The 17,771-nt window shown below is 41.6% G+C and overlaps 1 protein-coding gene across 2 annotated transcripts in view; it reads left to right on the top strand.

The window, feature by feature from the left end:
- Window positions 1-8,431, top strand: part of LOC137236929 (calaxin-like) — a 35,973-nt gene extending 27,542 nt beyond the window's left edge. The window contains exons 2-3 of one of the 2 annotated variants that reach the window (XM_067760022.1): window positions 7,452-7,559; window positions 8,170-8,431. In XM_067760022.1, coding sequence (XP_067616123.1) covers window positions 7,452-7,559; window positions 8,170-8,370 — 309 coding nt within the window. In that variant the 3' untranslated portion in view covers window positions 8,371-8,431. The remainder of the gene's footprint in view (window positions 1-7,451; window positions 7,560-8,169) is intronic. The other variant, XR_010948715.1, reaches the window with a different exon arrangement.
- Window positions 8,432-17,771: the final 9,340 nt, after the last annotated feature.

Below are 17,771 nucleotides of genomic sequence, written 5' to 3'. Positions count from 1 at the left end.
AAATCGAAGCCGAGGTGGATGCTTTGAGAGGTCGTATACAAGAGTTGCAATTAAACCGCCCAGCTGTTTCAGCAAGCAATACAAAGGTAAAAACACCATCCTTTGACGGTTCTGTTCCTTTCCAGGTCTTTAAGCTACAGTTTGAGAAGACCGCAGCAGTGAACAACTGGAATGCGGAAGATAAAGTTGCTGCACTATTCGTGGCATTGAAGGGGCCAGCAGCGGAAATTCTACAGACGATTCCCGAAGGAGAGCGGAACAATTATGAAGCATTGATGGCTGCTGTAGAACGACGTTATGGAAGAGAGCATAGGAAACAGATATTCCAAATTGAGTTGCAAAACTGCTACCAAAAAGCAAATGAGACATTGCAGGAGTTTGCTTCAGATATTGAAAGATTGGCTCATCTTGCAAATGCGGACGCACCCGTGGAATACACTGAAAGGGTAAAAATCCAGAGTTTCATAAATGGCATACGGGACGTGGAAACGAAGCGAGCTACATACGCAAACCCAAAGCTGACATTTTCTGAAACGGTATCACATGCATTGACTCAGGAAACGGCCTCACTATTGAGTAAACCAGCATACAAAGCTCATCGTGTAGAAGTGGAAATACCAGATTGGGTAGACACTATTTTGGAAGCACTGAAGGGATCACAACAGAAAAATGCCGGAGTTATTAAATGTTTCAAGTGCGGCAACCCAGGTCATATTGCACGACATTGCAGCAGCGGTCCCAATAGCTCCAACAATGTGGGTGGTCGTAAACGCAGAGCAGAAGGTGATGAGCAAATATCCAAGACCACTCAATCGTTAAACTAAATCGAGTCAGCCGCAAGGGGCGACAGCTGGCTCCTGCAATTGAATGCCCCATAATCTCTATCTCGCAGATTGGAAGAAGATCGAGCAACCTTACTGTTGGAGGACATGTGGACGGAAAGGAACGGTTATTGACTGTAGATACGGGTGCATCTCATTCCATCATTCGAGCGGATTTAGTCAACAAAAAGATAAGACCATTGCTTGGAGCAAGATTACGTACAGCCACGGGAGAGGACACCCAGGTAATTGGAGAAGTAGAATGTGAAGTCGCAATTGGGAACGTCATGGTAGTACAAAATTTTATAGTGGCAGAAATTGTTGATGAAATCATAATTGGAGTGGACTTCTTAATCGACCAGGGCATCAAGATCGACATGCAAAGCAAGACGATGCGATATAAAAACATGGATGTACCACTTAATTTCGGCTACGAGAGAGGCTACAGCAGTAAACGAGTGCTGGTGGAAGAGAGTCAGCAAATACCACCAAAATCCGAAGCAGTCATCTGGGCAAAGGTTGATGGAGATTGTGGGACAAACAAATTGTGGGTTGTCGAAGCAGCAAACAAATCAGCACTAAACATACTTGTAGGAAAAACCCTGGCTATGACAAAACAAGATGGACGTATTCCGGTAAGAGTACTCAATGAGTTCAAGTCACCACTCAAACTGACTAAAGGAGCTATTTTGGGAAGATGCCAAGAGGCTGAAGTGGTTATTAACTGTGAACAGCTCCAGGAACACGTTTCAGCTAGTAATACTGATCTTTCAAATGACATCACGGCATGGATGCAGGGGCTAGAGGAAGCATATCAGAGTAAGGCAAAACAACTGCTCCTAAAGTACGCGAACATATTTGACCAGGATGATTCTAAACCAGGCCGCACCAACGTTGTGAAACATCAAATTAACACTGGAGATGCGAGGCCGATCCGTCAAGCTCCACGTAGTGTTCCACTGGCGAAGCGGGAAGTTGTGAGTCAAATCATTCAAGAAATGAACGACAGCGGCGTCATCGAACCATCAGCTAGTCCATGGAGCTCACCGGCAGTACTTTATAAAAAAGAAGGATGGAAAAATGAGGTTTTGCGTGGACTACCGGAAGTTGAATGACGTAACGAAAAAGGATAGCTACCCATTGCCAAGAATTGACGACACTCTGGACTCGCTATCTGGTACGAAATGGTTTTCCACGCTGGACTTGAAAAGCGGCTACTGGCAAGTGGAGGTGAAGGAGGAAGATAAAGAGAAAACAGCCTTCAGTGTCGGTGATGGTCTTTGGCAATTTACAGTGATGCCTTTTGGACTTTGTAATGCACCAGCTACTTTTGAGAGACTCATGGACCAGGTACTGAAAGGACTACATTGGAAAAGATTTTTGGTGTACCTGGACGACATCATCGTATTGGGCAAGAACTTTGATGAACATCTTAAGAACTTGGAGGAAGTTTTCCAGAGAATAGCTGGCGCTGGTCTGAAGTTAAGTCCCAAAAAGTGTGCGCTGTTTAAAAAGGAAGTCAATTATTTGGTCACTAGGTAACGACAGAGGGCATCTGCACTGCGAACGAAAAAATAGAGGCTGTACAGGATTGGCCAAGACCACAGAACCTACATGAATTGAGAAGTTTTCTTGGGCTGTGCACATATTACCGCCGATTTGTACCAAATTTTTCCAACGTAGCCCATAGCCTCCATGAGCTTACAAGAAAAAATAAAGCTTTTGAATGGAAGAAGGAGCAAGCAGTGGCTTTTCAAACATTGAAGGAGCGTTTGTGCACTGCCCCAATGTTAGCATATCCGATTCCAGGAGCAACATTTATTCTAGATACAGATGAAATTGGATATGCTATAGGAGGCTTTTATCACAACTGGTCGATGGACAGGAGAAGGTAGTTGCATATTACAGCCGTTCGATTGGAAAACCAGAGAGGAACTACTGTGTTACGCGGAGAGAGCTGTTGGCATTGGTAGAGTGCATTAAACATTTTCACAAATACCTCTACGGCCAGCGATTCCATGTCAGGACAGATCACGCAGCATTGAAATGGCTTCTGCAGTTCCGTAATCCGGAAGGACAATTGGCACGGTGGATCGAGCGACTTCAAAGCTATGACTTTTCCATTGAGCATCGAAAAGGTAGTACCCATGGAAATGCCGATGCAATGTCACGAAGGCCATGTAGTTTGGAATGCAAGCACTGTTCGAAGGCCGAGGCTAAAGAAGACTTTATAGATGTCCGGCTAATGACTATAACGTGTACGGATGAATGGGACAAGGAACAACTAAGAAAGTGTCAGCTAGAAGATACAGATCTGTCACATGTTATGCAAGGGCTCGAACGAAACGAAAGACCAAGCAGAGAGGATATGTCAGCAGAGAGTCCCATTGCGAAATCATATTGGGCACAGTGGAACAGTTTGGAATTGATATCCGGTTGCTTGCATCGAGTATGGGAGAGTGAGGATGGTCAATGCAAGAAGAAACTTATAGTTGTTCCCAGAAAGAGGATTCCTGACGTGCTCAGCGAGTTGCACAATGGTCCAAGTGGAGGCCATCTTGGAATCACGAAGACACTCGAGAAAATTAAGCAGAGATTCTATTGGGTTGGTTGCCGTCAGTCGGTCACCGAGTGGATTGCCAATTGCGAGGTATGCAACAGAGCGAAAGGGCCCAAAACCCGAAGTCGTGGCCAGATGAAGCAGTATATTTCAGGTGCACCATTTGAAAGGATCGCCATGGATGTCGCAGGTCCATTTCCTACTAGCAACCGCGGAAACAAATACGTACTGGTGGTTATGGATTATTTCAGTAAATGGCCAGAGGTATACCCAATCCCAAACCAAGAAGCAGAAACAGTAGCAGAAGTGGTTAAAAACGAATGGGTTGCAAGGTATGGTGTACCAATGGAGTTACATTCTGACCAAGGCAGGAATTTTGAATCAGCTGTGTTCCAAGAACTGTGCAAGAAGTTGGGCATTCGAAAAACACGGAAAACTGCATTGCATCCTCAGTCCGATGGTATGGTGGAACGTTTCAATAGAACATTGGAGGAGCATTTAAGGAAAGTAGTCGACAAGTACCATAAGGACTGGGATACACACATATCATTATTCTTGATGGCCTACCGATCGGCAGTACATGACACAACGGGCCAAACTCCCGCAAAGGTAATTTTTGGCAATGACCTTCGACTGCCAGCTGATTTGAAGTATGGGATAGATGCCGATGCGGAGAGGAATGTCAAGAAATCCACTGATGTCTTAGAAGAAGAGCTGAGAGAGATACACGATCTGGTAAGGCAACGAGCAAAGATTATGAGTGATAAGATGAAAGCGAGGTACGATAAAGCAATTAATTCGGAAGGGTTTCAGGAAGGAGATTTGGTGCTGCTATACAACCCACAACGAAAAAAAGGTTTGTCCCCGAAATTGCAGTGTAACTGGGAAGGCCCATACAAAGTTGTAAAACGGATCAACGATGTAGTGTACCGCATACAAACCACGAACCAAAATGAAAGTGGTTCATTTGGAGAGATTAGCAGCGTTTAGATCGAGAGATTTGTCTGATCGGGACGATCAGACTTAGGTGGAGGGCAGTGTCACGGATATTAGCATCACTAACCTATACCATCACTAAGGCGATGCTAAGGCCATGCCAAGCAGTATTTACGTCAATAATCAAATCATGTATACACATATATAAGGCAGCCGAAAGAGATGTCACACACAGATGCATTGACTTATGCGCCTATGTATGCGTACAAACATTCACATCAATAATTCAATCATTATGAATCTACATAAACTAATAAATAATTGCGTCTACACATCTGTACGTATACGAGCAGCGGAGCGGCAATGCACAGACACATGCATATATCTTATCTGAGTTGTCACAAGAGAGAGCAATAATTTGTGCACGTAGTTGTGGCTGGCGATTTTGTAGCAAAAATAACTAGTAAGTTCTGGAAATCGAAGAGCCTAGAAGTATGCAGCGTAAACTATAAAAGCGGGGCAGGCGAGTAAGAAGTAATTCAGTTTGATTTGAGCTGTCAAGCAGTTTTGATTAAGACGATATCTAGCGAGCAATAGAAGTATTATTTTGAAAGTCAATCAGTTTGGTTATTGAGCAAGCTATTCGTTGCACAGTTTGAGTGTTATTGTGAAATACTTGAATAAAGGCCATTTTGCATTATTACATATTGGAGTTATTTATTCAACAGTTTAGTGGTTCGAACTTAGTAGAAGGGCAAATAAGAGGATTTGCAAGTAAATTCGTTACAATATAATATCTTTACAGTATATAAGTAAATTATGTCAACATTCAACTCCAGTAATGATATGGTGCAACAAAATACAAAAATAAAAGAAAATTTCAAAATGGGCGTGGCTCCGCCCTTTTTCATTTCATTTGTCTAGGATACTTTTAATGCCATAAGTAGAACAAAAATTTACCAATCCATGTGAAATTTGGCAGGGGCTTAGATTCTAGGATGATAACTGTTTTCTGTGAAAAAAGGCGAAATGGGTTGAAGCCACGCCCAGTTTTTATACACAGTCGACCGTCTGTCCTTCCGCTCGGCCGTTAACACGATAACTTGAGCAAAAATCTATATATCTTTACTAAACTCAGTTCACGTACTTATCTGAACTCACTTTGTATTGGTATAAAAAATGGCGGAAATCCGACTATGACCACGCCAACTTTTTCGATATCGAAAATTACGAAAAATGAAAAAATGCCATAATTCTATACCAAATGAAACATGGTAATTGGATTGGTTTATTGACGTAAAATATAACTTTAGAAAAAAACTTTGTAAAATGGGTGTGACACCTACCATATTAAGTAGAAGAAAATGAAAAATTTCTGCAGGGCGAAATCAAAAGCCCTTGGAATCTTGGCAAGAATACTATTCGTGGTATTACATATATAAATAAATTAGCGGTACCCGACAGATGATGTCCTGGGTCACCCTGGTCCACATTTTAGTCGATATCTCGAAAACGCCTTCACATATAGAACTACCTTCACTCCCTTTTAAAACCCTTTATTCCTTTAATTTGATACCCATATCGTACAAACACATTCTAGAGCCACCCCTGGCCCACCTTTATGGCGATATATGGAAAAGCGTCCACCTATTGAACTAAGGCCCCCTCCCTTTTAAAATACTCATTAACACCTTTCATTTGATACTCATATCGTAAAAAAAAATTATTATTATTTAGCACACATATAATAATAGGAGTAACGTTATTGCCGAATTTTATCATGATATCTTCAACGACTACCAAATAACAGCTTGCAAAACTTTTAAATTACCTTCTTTTAAAAGTGGGCGGTGCTACGCCCATTGTCCAAAATTTTACTAATTTTCTATTCTGCGTCATAAGGTCAACCCACCTACCAAGTTTCATCACTTTAGTCGTGTTTGGTAATAAATTATCGCACTTATTCGGTTTTTCGAAATTTTCGATATCGAAAAAGTCGGCGTGGTTATAACTTGATTTCGTTCATTTTGAATAACGATCTGAGATGAGTGCCCAGGAATTTACATACCAAATTTCATTAAGATACCTCATAATTTACTCAAGTTATCGTGTTAACGGACAGACGGACGGGCGGACATGGCTAAATGAATTTCTTTTTTCGCCCAGATCATTTTTTGATATATAGAAGTTTTTATCTATCCCGATTAGTTTATGCCGTTACGGGGTACCGTTATGCGAACAAAATTAATATACTCTGTGAGCTCTGCTGAGCTGAGTATAAAAAAACCAATAAGTTTCAGCTTACTGCTAAAAATTTAAGTATAGAAAACGTTTTGTTATAAATAAGAAGTGTTACGATATGTCCTTTTATACAAATATGATAGATCAGCGCACGATTCTGATCCAAAACACTTCGACTCGAAATCTGCCCTGCAAAAATCGTTGGATCATGTGGTCCACTGGAGTACTTACCAATATACTCCACTGTAATGCAGCAATGGACCAACTCATGTTTCTACACGAACACATTGTAAGCCGATCATTGCTCGCTTTTAACGATTGTAATCACTACACGATGTTTATTGGACTGTTGGTACTCCATGGATTACTCTCATGTAATGCGAAGCTGGAGTATATGGTCCAGTCCTAGGACATCGTAATTTTAATTGGACCATATTTTTGTATGAATTGTGGCTAATTTTGGAGTACTCGGTTGGTCCATAGCAAGTACTCCATACATGCATGCATGGAGTACTCGCGATTTTTGCAGGGTGCTGGCGGACCGCACAATTTTTATTTTTTTAATACATATAGACTTATCTAGTTTAGAATTGAAACTAAATTAAGCGCACTCCTTTTCACAAAAACTAGAATAATCGAAATTAAACAAAACAAAAAAAAATGGTATGGCTCAAACTTTCAACCGCGTATGGCAAAATATTACAGAGGACCTATTGGAATAATGACACCCCATAATAACTGATATAGTGCCAAGCACAAAATGGAGGTTAGGTCGTCATATAAGCTCTCGGGGTCTATGTTTCATTCCTCTACTAATAAAAGCAAACAATTAATTTTGAACACAAGGATAAACATTAAAATCTTACTAAAAATCTTGAAAATTTTATTAATAGATCTACAATACCTCAAATGATGGCTATATAAATCGCGATAATATTGCAATGGCGGTATCCAAATTTTTTGACGACTTAGATGAAGATGAGCTAGTTGAAATGCGAACAGTGAGTTTATTTACGGTTTTACATAGCTACGTACTATATTGTAACGAATTTAGGGCAATTCCGCTTATTTGAAATCTTCTGCTAACGTTCGAATCGCTAAACTGTTGAATAAATCACTTCAATATTCTGTATTGCAAAATGGTCTTTATTAAACTACTTTGGGAGTAGTACAATTATACTTCACAATTATGCTTAACTTCGCAATTGATAGCGTGTTTAAATCAATCTGATTAGTCATTCCTCAGCTTACGCTGCTTTTATACTCTCTGTTGCCTCGTCAACATATTTCTCCAAAGGTCTAGACGTTTCAACTTCTAGAATCTCCTGCTTGGTTACCAGTAACTACTTCGGCTGGTGACTACATGTGTGTGTGTGTGGGATATCTCTTCGTCGCCTTCTATGTATGTGTATAAATGATGATTTATGTGTTCATGTATACCAGTGTGGCTCGCTTTAATGTGTACACGTACATAAGAGTGACTGCTTCATGTTTTTGTTGTTGCGTGATTATTTACTAACAGCTTAGTGATGCTAATATTCGTCACAATATATAACAGATATCTGTATGTACTCTATATATATATATATATACAATTTTCTACTCTTGCAGGACATGGCCGATTTGTTATTGAAAAAATTTGATGTTGACAGAGATGAACTGATTTCATTTGAGGACTATAAGACCGTGGTTACTAAACAACCATTATTGATGCAATTTTTAGGTCGATGTTTACCCACAAAAATAGACACTACCGTTATTGCGCTGTGCACAAATATCATGTCCAAAATTGATAGCGAAATATCACTGTAGTTGATAAATGTGTCTTTCTATGTATATTTGTTAGTTAATAAATTTGATTCAAATATTGGAATCTTTTGAAATACGTCTCCATAATTGCAAGGGCAGCAGGATATTTAATCAAGATATTTGCAATTGGCTGGTGTGCCGATACCATGGTAATTAAGTAACAAAAGACGCTTTCCAAGGCAGCCGATTCTAGGTACCGGAGCCACTCACGATATTTCTGATGGGTAGTAATTTCTGTGTAATCACATATCATTTGTTGCGCCCCTCCCACAAATCATCATAATCATACTAGCTGTTAGCATCCGGATTGCCATGTTGTTGTTGTTGTAGCAGTGCTTCGCCCCATCAAATAGGTGCGACCAGTTCAAGTATCTTAGACAGAAAGGGAAGTATAGCAATAGGCCGAAACTCATTTTCTGTTTTTGGTATAGGTTCGATTTTAGCATGCTTCCATTGAGTGGGATATATTGATTTTGTTATTATAGAATTAAACAGGTGGGTGATATATGGTAAAATAAGAGGAAATAAAATTTTTATAAATTTTGGATGGACTCCATCACAGCCAATAGCATTGGACTTGATGTTTAGAAAACTTTGAAATATTTCAGTTTCAGTAAAAAATCTAAAACAAAATGAATTTTGATCAATTATACTGACATGGTTCTTGTAATAAGCAATATCAGCCGTAGACGTTGGTAAATTCGTAAATTTCCTGTTCAAATTATTAACATCTAAATCATCTGAACTTTTTACTGCTTTTCCAATAATTCCAACATTACGTATTTCACTCCATCTCGCCTTACTATCTAAGCAATTTTTAAATTTTGTTTTATAGTATAATGTTTTCAATTGTTTTTGTTTTTATCGGCCTATTGATAAATGATTCAAGGTTCGATTAGAGCTCAAGGCCAGAACAATAATTTTTTTCTAATGATAATTATTGTTATTTTTAATTTTTCTAAATTTGAAAAATTGTATTTTGTTTTTGGAATAGTAAGTAGAAAATTTTTCAGACAACCTGCCATAGCTGCGCAGATAGATCCATTTCGAAGGGTGCTAAGCCTTCATCATCAGTACGCTTTAGGCATGCTGCGCTAACTATTTAGCTATACAGCGGTGGTTTGTTTGACTGACAAATTTGCTACTTCTATTCCTTTTTACCAACTATATTTATTCAGTGTTGCGCCATCTGGTGCCATATCAGGGACGCGTAGCATGCAATCGGCTGGCCAATTGCTTTGTAAGTGGTAATGAGCGTCTCTTTATATTTACCCCAAGTACTGCCAGCAAGATATTTGAGAATTTTATTGCGACTCTGGATTTTCGGTACAATTGCGGCTGCATGCTCACCAAAATGTAGATCCTGATAAACGTCACACCCAAGATTTTGGGGTGTAAGACAGTCGGTAGCGTAGTGCCATTGACGTGGATGTTCAAAATGGTCGAAATTTGGGACGTCCATGTTGCAAATAAGGTCACCGATGATTTAGTCGGTGATAATGTCAGGTTTCGCGAGGCGAAAAAACTGGAGAGATCAGCGTTTATTTTGTTACAAAGCTCATGGATCTGTGGGCATGGGCCTGTGACCATTATTGTGCAGTCATCAGCGTAGGAAACGATAGTGACTCCTTCTGGTGTCGAAGGTAGCTTTGATATTTGGAAGTTAAACAAAAGTGGGGATAGGACACCACCATGTGGCACCCTTGTTTAATTATTGTTGGTTTTGATGTTTCGTTTCTAAATTGCACCGCTAAATGCCATTAGCACCCCGACAATTTGCGGTCCACCTTTTAAGACTTGGGGGAAGGGTAGACCCTTCCAGGTCTTGCAGTAACGTGCCATTGTTGACCGTATCAAAAGCTTTTGATATGTCTAACACAACGAGTACTGTTCTATGGTGGGGCTTTTGATTTAAACGGCAATTTATCTGGGTGCTAATGGCATTTAGCGCGGTGGTTGTGCTATTTAGTTTTCTAACGCCATGCTGATGATAGGCTAGTTGCAAATTTGCTTTAAAGTAGGGGAGCTGAATGCCTTCAAGTGTCTTGGCTACTGGTAATAGGAGAGATATCGGGCGATAAAAATCTCCTGTTAGCTGGTTTCCCAGGCTTTAGTAGCGGGACCACCTTGGCCATTTTCCATTTTTCCAGGATGAAAAAGGTGGAAAGGGTAGGTTAAAGACATGTGCTAAATATTTGAAACCCTCTTTACTTAAGCTTTTAAGCATCGGCATGGATATGCCGTCTGAGCACACTGCTTTAGATGGTTTAGCATGACCAACGGCATCATCGACCTCTTTGGTGGTGATGGTAATTGGGGACGCGCTGAATTTATGTTTATGTCTGTGGGCGTCTGTTGGCCCGCCGTCTGACTTTGTCAACCGTAGAATGCATTATATATTGTCCGCAAAAAGCGCTCGGGCATTTTTTCGCATCCGACAGCACTTTATTGCCAAAGGCGATGGAAATTTTGTCATTGTGCTTAGACGGATTCGATAGGGACTTTATGGTGGACCAAAGCTTACCCACACCGGCAGAGGATACAACCACTTAAATGCTCCTCCCATTTCGCCCGCGTGTGTTCATTCACAAGCAATGTGATGCGTTGGTTTATATCCCTTATTTGGGGTCGCCGGGATCGAGCTGTCTTATAAGGTCACGTTCTCTCGCTAAATTTGCGACCTCCGCCGGATTTCCGGGATTCTTCCGGCGGGAATAAAACGAGCCGAGGCGGATTCAATTACCTTGCGGAAAGCACGTTCCCCTTGGCGAGCATCAGTCGGTATAGGGAGGGCAGCAAAGCGACTGTCTGTAAAGGATTTGTACTCATCCCACTTTCCTTTTTTAAAGTTTATGAAAGTGCGTTTTCCGGTATAGACAGGTGGTCAGATGCCAATGTTACCATCGGCTGCAAGTTGACGTAGTTTACGAGTCTTGCGCTCACTATTGATATATCTGGCGAACAGTGCCAGCTTCCTACCATACGAGTGGGGGCGTCTCCGTTTATTGTGCAGAACGTCGTTTCTTCTATTTGATCCGCCAAAATCTCACCCCTGCTGTCCGCCTGCAGGTTTCAAATGCCAAAGATCGTGATGGCCAATGAAATCGCCTAAGATAATGCGATTATCGCCAGTGAGTAGTGCTCTGGTATTAGGGTGGTATCCACTGGCGCAACAGGTGGAAGGAGGGATTTAGATGTTGGTGATTTCTAGGTTTACATATAAGCCGTGACGTTCTAAGACTCTGTCCCTGCGGCCGATGTCGGTATGAAATATATTGTCACGGATATTAGCATCACTAAGCTATACCATCACTAAGGCCATGCTAAGCGATATTTACGTCAATAATCAAATCATGTATACACATATATAAGGCAGCCGAGAGATGTCACACACAGATGCATTTACTTATACGCCTATGTGTGCGCGAGAGACTGTAAACTACAAACATTCACATCAATAATTCAATCATTATGTATCTACATAAACGAAACAATAACTGCGTCTACATATATGTACCATGTACGTATACGAGCAGCGGAGAGTCAATGCACTAACACATGCATATATCTGAGAAGTTCGAGAGCTACTGGACTAGTAAATTCTGGAAGCGCCTAAAATATGTATAAAATTGTGCAATTTTAGTTATAGCTGAGAAGTTTGAGAGCTCATGGACAATGCTAGTAGATTCTAGAAAAATGCGAACGAGGAAACCAAAGAGTATAAAAGGCGACAGATGTAGAGGCGCTGTAATTCAGTTTGATTTGAGTTTTCAAGCAGTTACGACTAAGACGATATCTAGCGAGCAATAGCAGTATTATTTTGAAAGTCAGTTTCATTTAAGCTATCAGTTCGGTTATTAAGCTATTCGTTGCACAGTTTGAGTGTTATTGTGAAGTATTTTAATAAAGGCCATTTTTCCAGTATTCAATATTGGAGTTATTTATTCAAGAGTTTAGCGATACGAACCTAGCAAAAGGGCAAATAAGAGGATTTGCAAGTAAAGTTGTTACAATTGGTGTCAGAAGTGGGATTGTTGAATAAATTCCAGAGGACAACAAGGACATGGCAAAGTTCAGTGAATTGAAGATCCAGCAACTGAAGAAGGAGTTGGAGAGCCGTGGTTTGAATACCACCGGCATTAAACTCGAACTTCAGGCCCAATGGAAGCAGAAGGAATTAACGTGGAAGAGTATGTCTTTCATCTTGATGTCGACGAGACAACAAAAATTGAAGAGAAAAACGAAACATCGCAGACAGTTACGAGCACACACTTGAACATGATATTGGCTGCAATATCTGCACAAACATCGACAGTAGCATCAATGTCGTCGCAATTGGCATCCCAACTGGAAGCGCAAGAGGCACGTATAACAGAAATGTCATCACAAATATCCACCAACATGTCATCACAACTAGAAGAACAGAAAACGTATATGTCATCATATGCACAAGAGACGCGTATGTCAGAAATGTCGACACAGATTACATCGAAGATGGAAGCACAAGAGGCACGGATATCCGAAATGTCGGCTCAAATTTCAGCAGATATCATCGCAGATCTCTGCTCAACTGGAAGAGCAAGAAGGACGTATTTCCTCGAAGTTGGAGGCGCAAGATACAAAAATGTTACAGTTTGAAGAAAAAAATCGAGGCCGAGCTGGATGCTTTGAGCGGACGTATCGAGCAGTTGCAACTAAATCGCCCAGCAGTTTCAACTAGTAATCCAAAGGTAAAAACACCATCCTTTGACGGTTCTGTTCCTTTCCAGGTCTTTAAGCTACAGTTTGAGAAGACCGCAGCAGTGAACCAATGGAATGCTGAAGATAAAAGTTGCAGCTCTGTTCGTGGCACTGAAAGGGCCTGCCGCGGAAATCTTACAGACCATCCCAGAGTACGAGCGGAACCACTACGAAACATTGATGAGCGCTTTAGAGAGACGTTACGGAAGCGAGCATAGGAAACAGATATTCCAAATTGAGTTGCAAAACCGCTACCAAAAAGCAAATGAGACATTGCAGGAGTTTGCTTCAGATATTGAATGATTGGTTCATCTTGCAAATGCGGACGCACCCGTGGAATACACTGAAAGGGTAAAAATCCAGAGCTTCATAAATGGCATACGAGATGTGGAAACGAAGCGGGCTACATATGCGAATCCAAAGCTAACGTTTGCTGAAACGGTATCGCATGCACTGACTCAGGAAACAGCCTCACTTTTGAGTAAGCCAGCGTACAAAGCTCATCGCGTGGAAGTGGAAAAGCCAGACTGGGTAGACGCAATTTTGGAAGCATTGAAGGGTACGCAGCAGAAGAATAATGATGCAGTCAAATGCTTTAAGTGTGGAAAGCCAGGGCATATTGCGCGTTATTGCAACACCAACCCTAACAGTTCCAACAATGTGGGTGGTCGTAAACGCAGAGAAGAAGGAGATGAGCAAATCTCCAAGACAAATCAATCGTTAAACTAAAGCGAGTCAGCAGCAAGGGGCGACAGCTGACTCCCTCAATTGAATGCCCCATAATCTCTATCTCACAAATTGGAAGAAGGCCGAGCAATCTTACTGTCGGAGGACATGTGGATGGAAAGGAACGTTTACTGACTGTAGATACGGGTGCATCTCATTCCATCATTCGAGCGGATTTAGTCAACAAGAAGATAAGACCATTGCATGGAGCAATATTGCGTACAGCCACTGGAGAAGACACCCAGGTAATTGGAGAAGTAGAATGTGAAGTAGCAATTGGGAACGTCACGGTACTACACAATTTTATAGTGGCAGGTATTGTTGATGAAATCATAATTGGAGTGGACTTCTTAATCAACCAAGGCATCAAAATCGATATGCAAAGCAAGACGATGCGATATAAGAACATGGATGTGCCACTTAATTTCGGCTACGAGAAAGGCTACAGCAGTAAACGAGTGCTGGTGGAAGAGAGTCAGCAAATACCACCAAAATCAGAAGCAGTCATCTGGGCAAAGGTTGATGGAGATTGTGGGACAAACAAATTGTGGGTTGTCGAAGCAGCAAATAAATCAGCACTGAACATACTTGTAGGAAAAACCCTGGCTATGTCAAAACAAGATGGACGTATTCCGGTAAGAGTACTCAATGAGTTCAAGTCACCATTCAATTTGACCAAAGGAGCTATTTTGGGAAGATGCCAAGAGGCCGAAGTAGTTATTAACTGTGAACAGCTCCAGGAACACGTTTCATCTAGTAATACTGATCTTTCAAATGATATCACGGCATGGACGCATGGGGTAGAGGAAGCCTATCAGAGTAAGGCAAAACAACTGCTTATAAAATACGCGAACACATTTGATCAGGATGGTTCCAAAGCAGGCCGCACCAATGTTGTGAAACATCAAATTGACACTGGAGATGCGAGGCCGATCCGTCAAGCTCCACGTAGTGTTCCACTGGCGAAGCGGGAAGTTGTGAGTCAAATCATACAAGAAATGAGTGACAGCGGCGTCATCGAACCATCAGCTAGTCCATGGAGCTCACCGGTAGTACTTGTAAAGAAGAAGGATGGAAAAATGAGGTTTTGCGTGGACTACCGGAAGTTGAATGACGTTACGAAAAAGGATAGCTACCCGTTGCCAAGAATTGACGACACTCTGGACTCGCTATCTGGTACGAAATGGTTTTCCACACTGGACTTGAAAAGCGGCTACTGGCAAGTTGAGGTGAAGGAGGAAGATAAAGAGAAAACAGCCTTCAGTGTCGGTGATGGTCTTTGGCAATTTACAGTGATGCCTTTTGGACTTTGTAATGCACCAGCTACTTTTGAGAGACTCATGGACCAGGTACTGAAAGGACTACATTGGAAAACATGCTTGGTGTACCTGGACGACATCATCGTATTGGGCAAGAACTTTGATGAACATCTTAAGAACTTGGAGGAAGTTTTCCAGAGAATAGCTGGCGCTGGTCTGAAGTTAAGTCCCAAAAAGTGTACGCTGTTTAAAAAGGAAGTAAATTATTTGGGCCACAAGGTAACGACAGAAGGTGTCTGTACAGCGAATGAAAAGATAGAGGCAGTAAAGGACTGGCCAAGACCACAGAATCTGCATGAATTGAGAAGTTTCCTTGGGCTGTGCACATATTACCGCCGATTTGTACCAAATTTTGCCAGCGTAGCCCATAGTCTCCACGAACTAACAAGAAAAAATAAAGCTTTTGAATGGAAGAAGGAGCAAGAAGTAGCTTTCCAAACATTGAAAGAGCGGTTGTGCACTGCCCCAATGTTGGCATACCCGATTCCAGGAGCAACGTTTATTCTAGATACATATGCTAGCGGATATGCTATAGGAGGCGTTTTATCACAACTGCTCGATGGACAAGAGAAGGTAGTTGCATATTACAGCCGTTCAATTGGAAAACCAGAGAGGAACTATTGCGTTACACGGAGAGAGCTGTTGGCATTGGTAGAGTGCATTAAACATTTTCACAAATACCTCTACGGCCAGCGATTCCGTGTCAGGACAGATCACGCAGCGTTGAAATGGCTTCTGCAGTTCCGTAATCCGGAAGGACAATTGGCACGGTGGATCGAGCGACTACAAAGCTATGACTTTTACATTGAGCATCAAAAAGGTAGTACCCATGGAAATACTGATGCAATGTCACGAAGACCATGTAGTCTGGAATGCAAGCACTGCTCAAAGGCCGAGGCTAAAGAAGACATTATAGACGTCCGGCTAATGACTATAACGTGTACGGATGAATGGGACAAGGAACAACTAAGAAAGTGTCAGCTAGAAGATACAGATCTGTCACATGTTATACAAGGGCTCGAACGAAACGAAAGACCAAGCAGAGAGGAGATTTCAGCAGAGAGTCCCATTGCGAAGTCATATTGGGCACAGTGGAACAGTTTAGAATTGATATCCGGTGGTTTGCATCGAGTATGGGAGAGTGAGGATGGTCAACGCAAGAAGAAACTGATAGTTGTTCCCAGGAAGAGGATTCCTGACGTGCTCAGCGAGCTGCACAATGGTCCAAGTGGAGGTCATCTTGGAATCACGAAGACACTCGAGAAAATTAAGCAGAGATTCTATTGGGTTGGTTGCCGTCAGTCACCGAGTGGATTGCCAACTGCGAGGTATGCAACAGAGCGAAAGGGCCCAAAACCCGAAGTCATGGCCAGATGAAGCAGTATATTTCAGGTGCACCATTTGAAAGGCGCGCCATGGATGTCGCAGGTCCATTTCCTACTAGCAACCGCGGAAACAAATACGTACTGGTGGTTATGGATTATTTCAGTAAATGGCCAGAGGTACACCCAATCCCAAACCAAGAAGCAGAAACAGTAGCAGAAGTGGTTAAAAACGAATGGGTTGCAAGGTATGGTGTACCAATAGAGTTACATTCTGACCAAGGCAGGAATTTTGAATCAGCTGTGTTCCAAGAAATGTGCAAGAAGTTGGGCATTCGAAAAACACGGACAACTGCATTGCATCCTCAGTCCGATGGTATGGTGGAACGCTTCAATAGAACATTGGAGGAGCATTTAAGGAAAGTAGTAGACAGGTACCATAAGGACTGGGATACACACATATCATTATTCTTGATGGCCTACCGATCGGCAGTACATGACACAACGGGCCAAACTCCCGCAAAGGTAATTTTTGGCAATGACCTTCGACTGCCAGCTGATTTGAAGTATGGGATAGATGCCGATGCGGAGAGGAATGTCAAGAAATCCACTGATGTCTTGGAAGAAGAGCTGAGAGAGATACACAATCTGGTAAGGCAACGAGCAAAGATTATGAGTGACAAGATGAAAGCGAGGTACGATAAAGCAATTAATTCGGAAGGGTTTCAGGAAGGAGATTTGGTGCTGCTATACAACCCACAACGAAAAAAAGGTTTGTCCCGAAATTGCAGTGTAACTGGGAATGTCCACACAAAGTTGTAAAACGGATCAACGATGTAGTGTACCGTATACAAACAACTACCAAACCACGAACCAAAACGAAAGTGGTTCATTTGGAGAGATTATCAGCGTTTAGATCGAGAGATTTGTCTGATCGGGACGATCAGACTTAGGTGGAGGGCAGTGTCACGGATATTAGCATCACTAAGCTATACCATCACTAAGGCCATGCTAAGCGATATTTACGTCAATAATCAAATCATGTATACACCGCAGCCGAGAGATGTCACACACAGATGCATTTACTTATACGCCTATGTGTGCGCGAGAGACTGTAAACTACAAACATTCACATCAATAATTCAATCATTATGTATCTAACGAAACAATAACTTCGTCTACATATATGTACCATGTACGTATACGAGCAGCGGAGAGTCAATGCACTAACACATGCATATATCTGAGAAATTTGAGAGCTACTGGACTAGTAAATTCTAGAAGCGCCTAAAAGATG

The sequence above is a fragment of the Eurosta solidaginis genome, chromosome 1, assembly GCF_040869045.1.
Source record: "Eurosta solidaginis isolate ZX-2024a chromosome 1, ASM4086904v1, whole genome shotgun sequence".
In the NCBI taxonomy this organism is placed as follows: domain Eukaryota; kingdom Metazoa; phylum Arthropoda; class Insecta; order Diptera; family Tephritidae; genus Eurosta; species Eurosta solidaginis.
The sequence above is the reverse complement of the archived record's forward strand: the minus strand, read 5'-3'. Positions and strand labels throughout refer to the sequence as shown.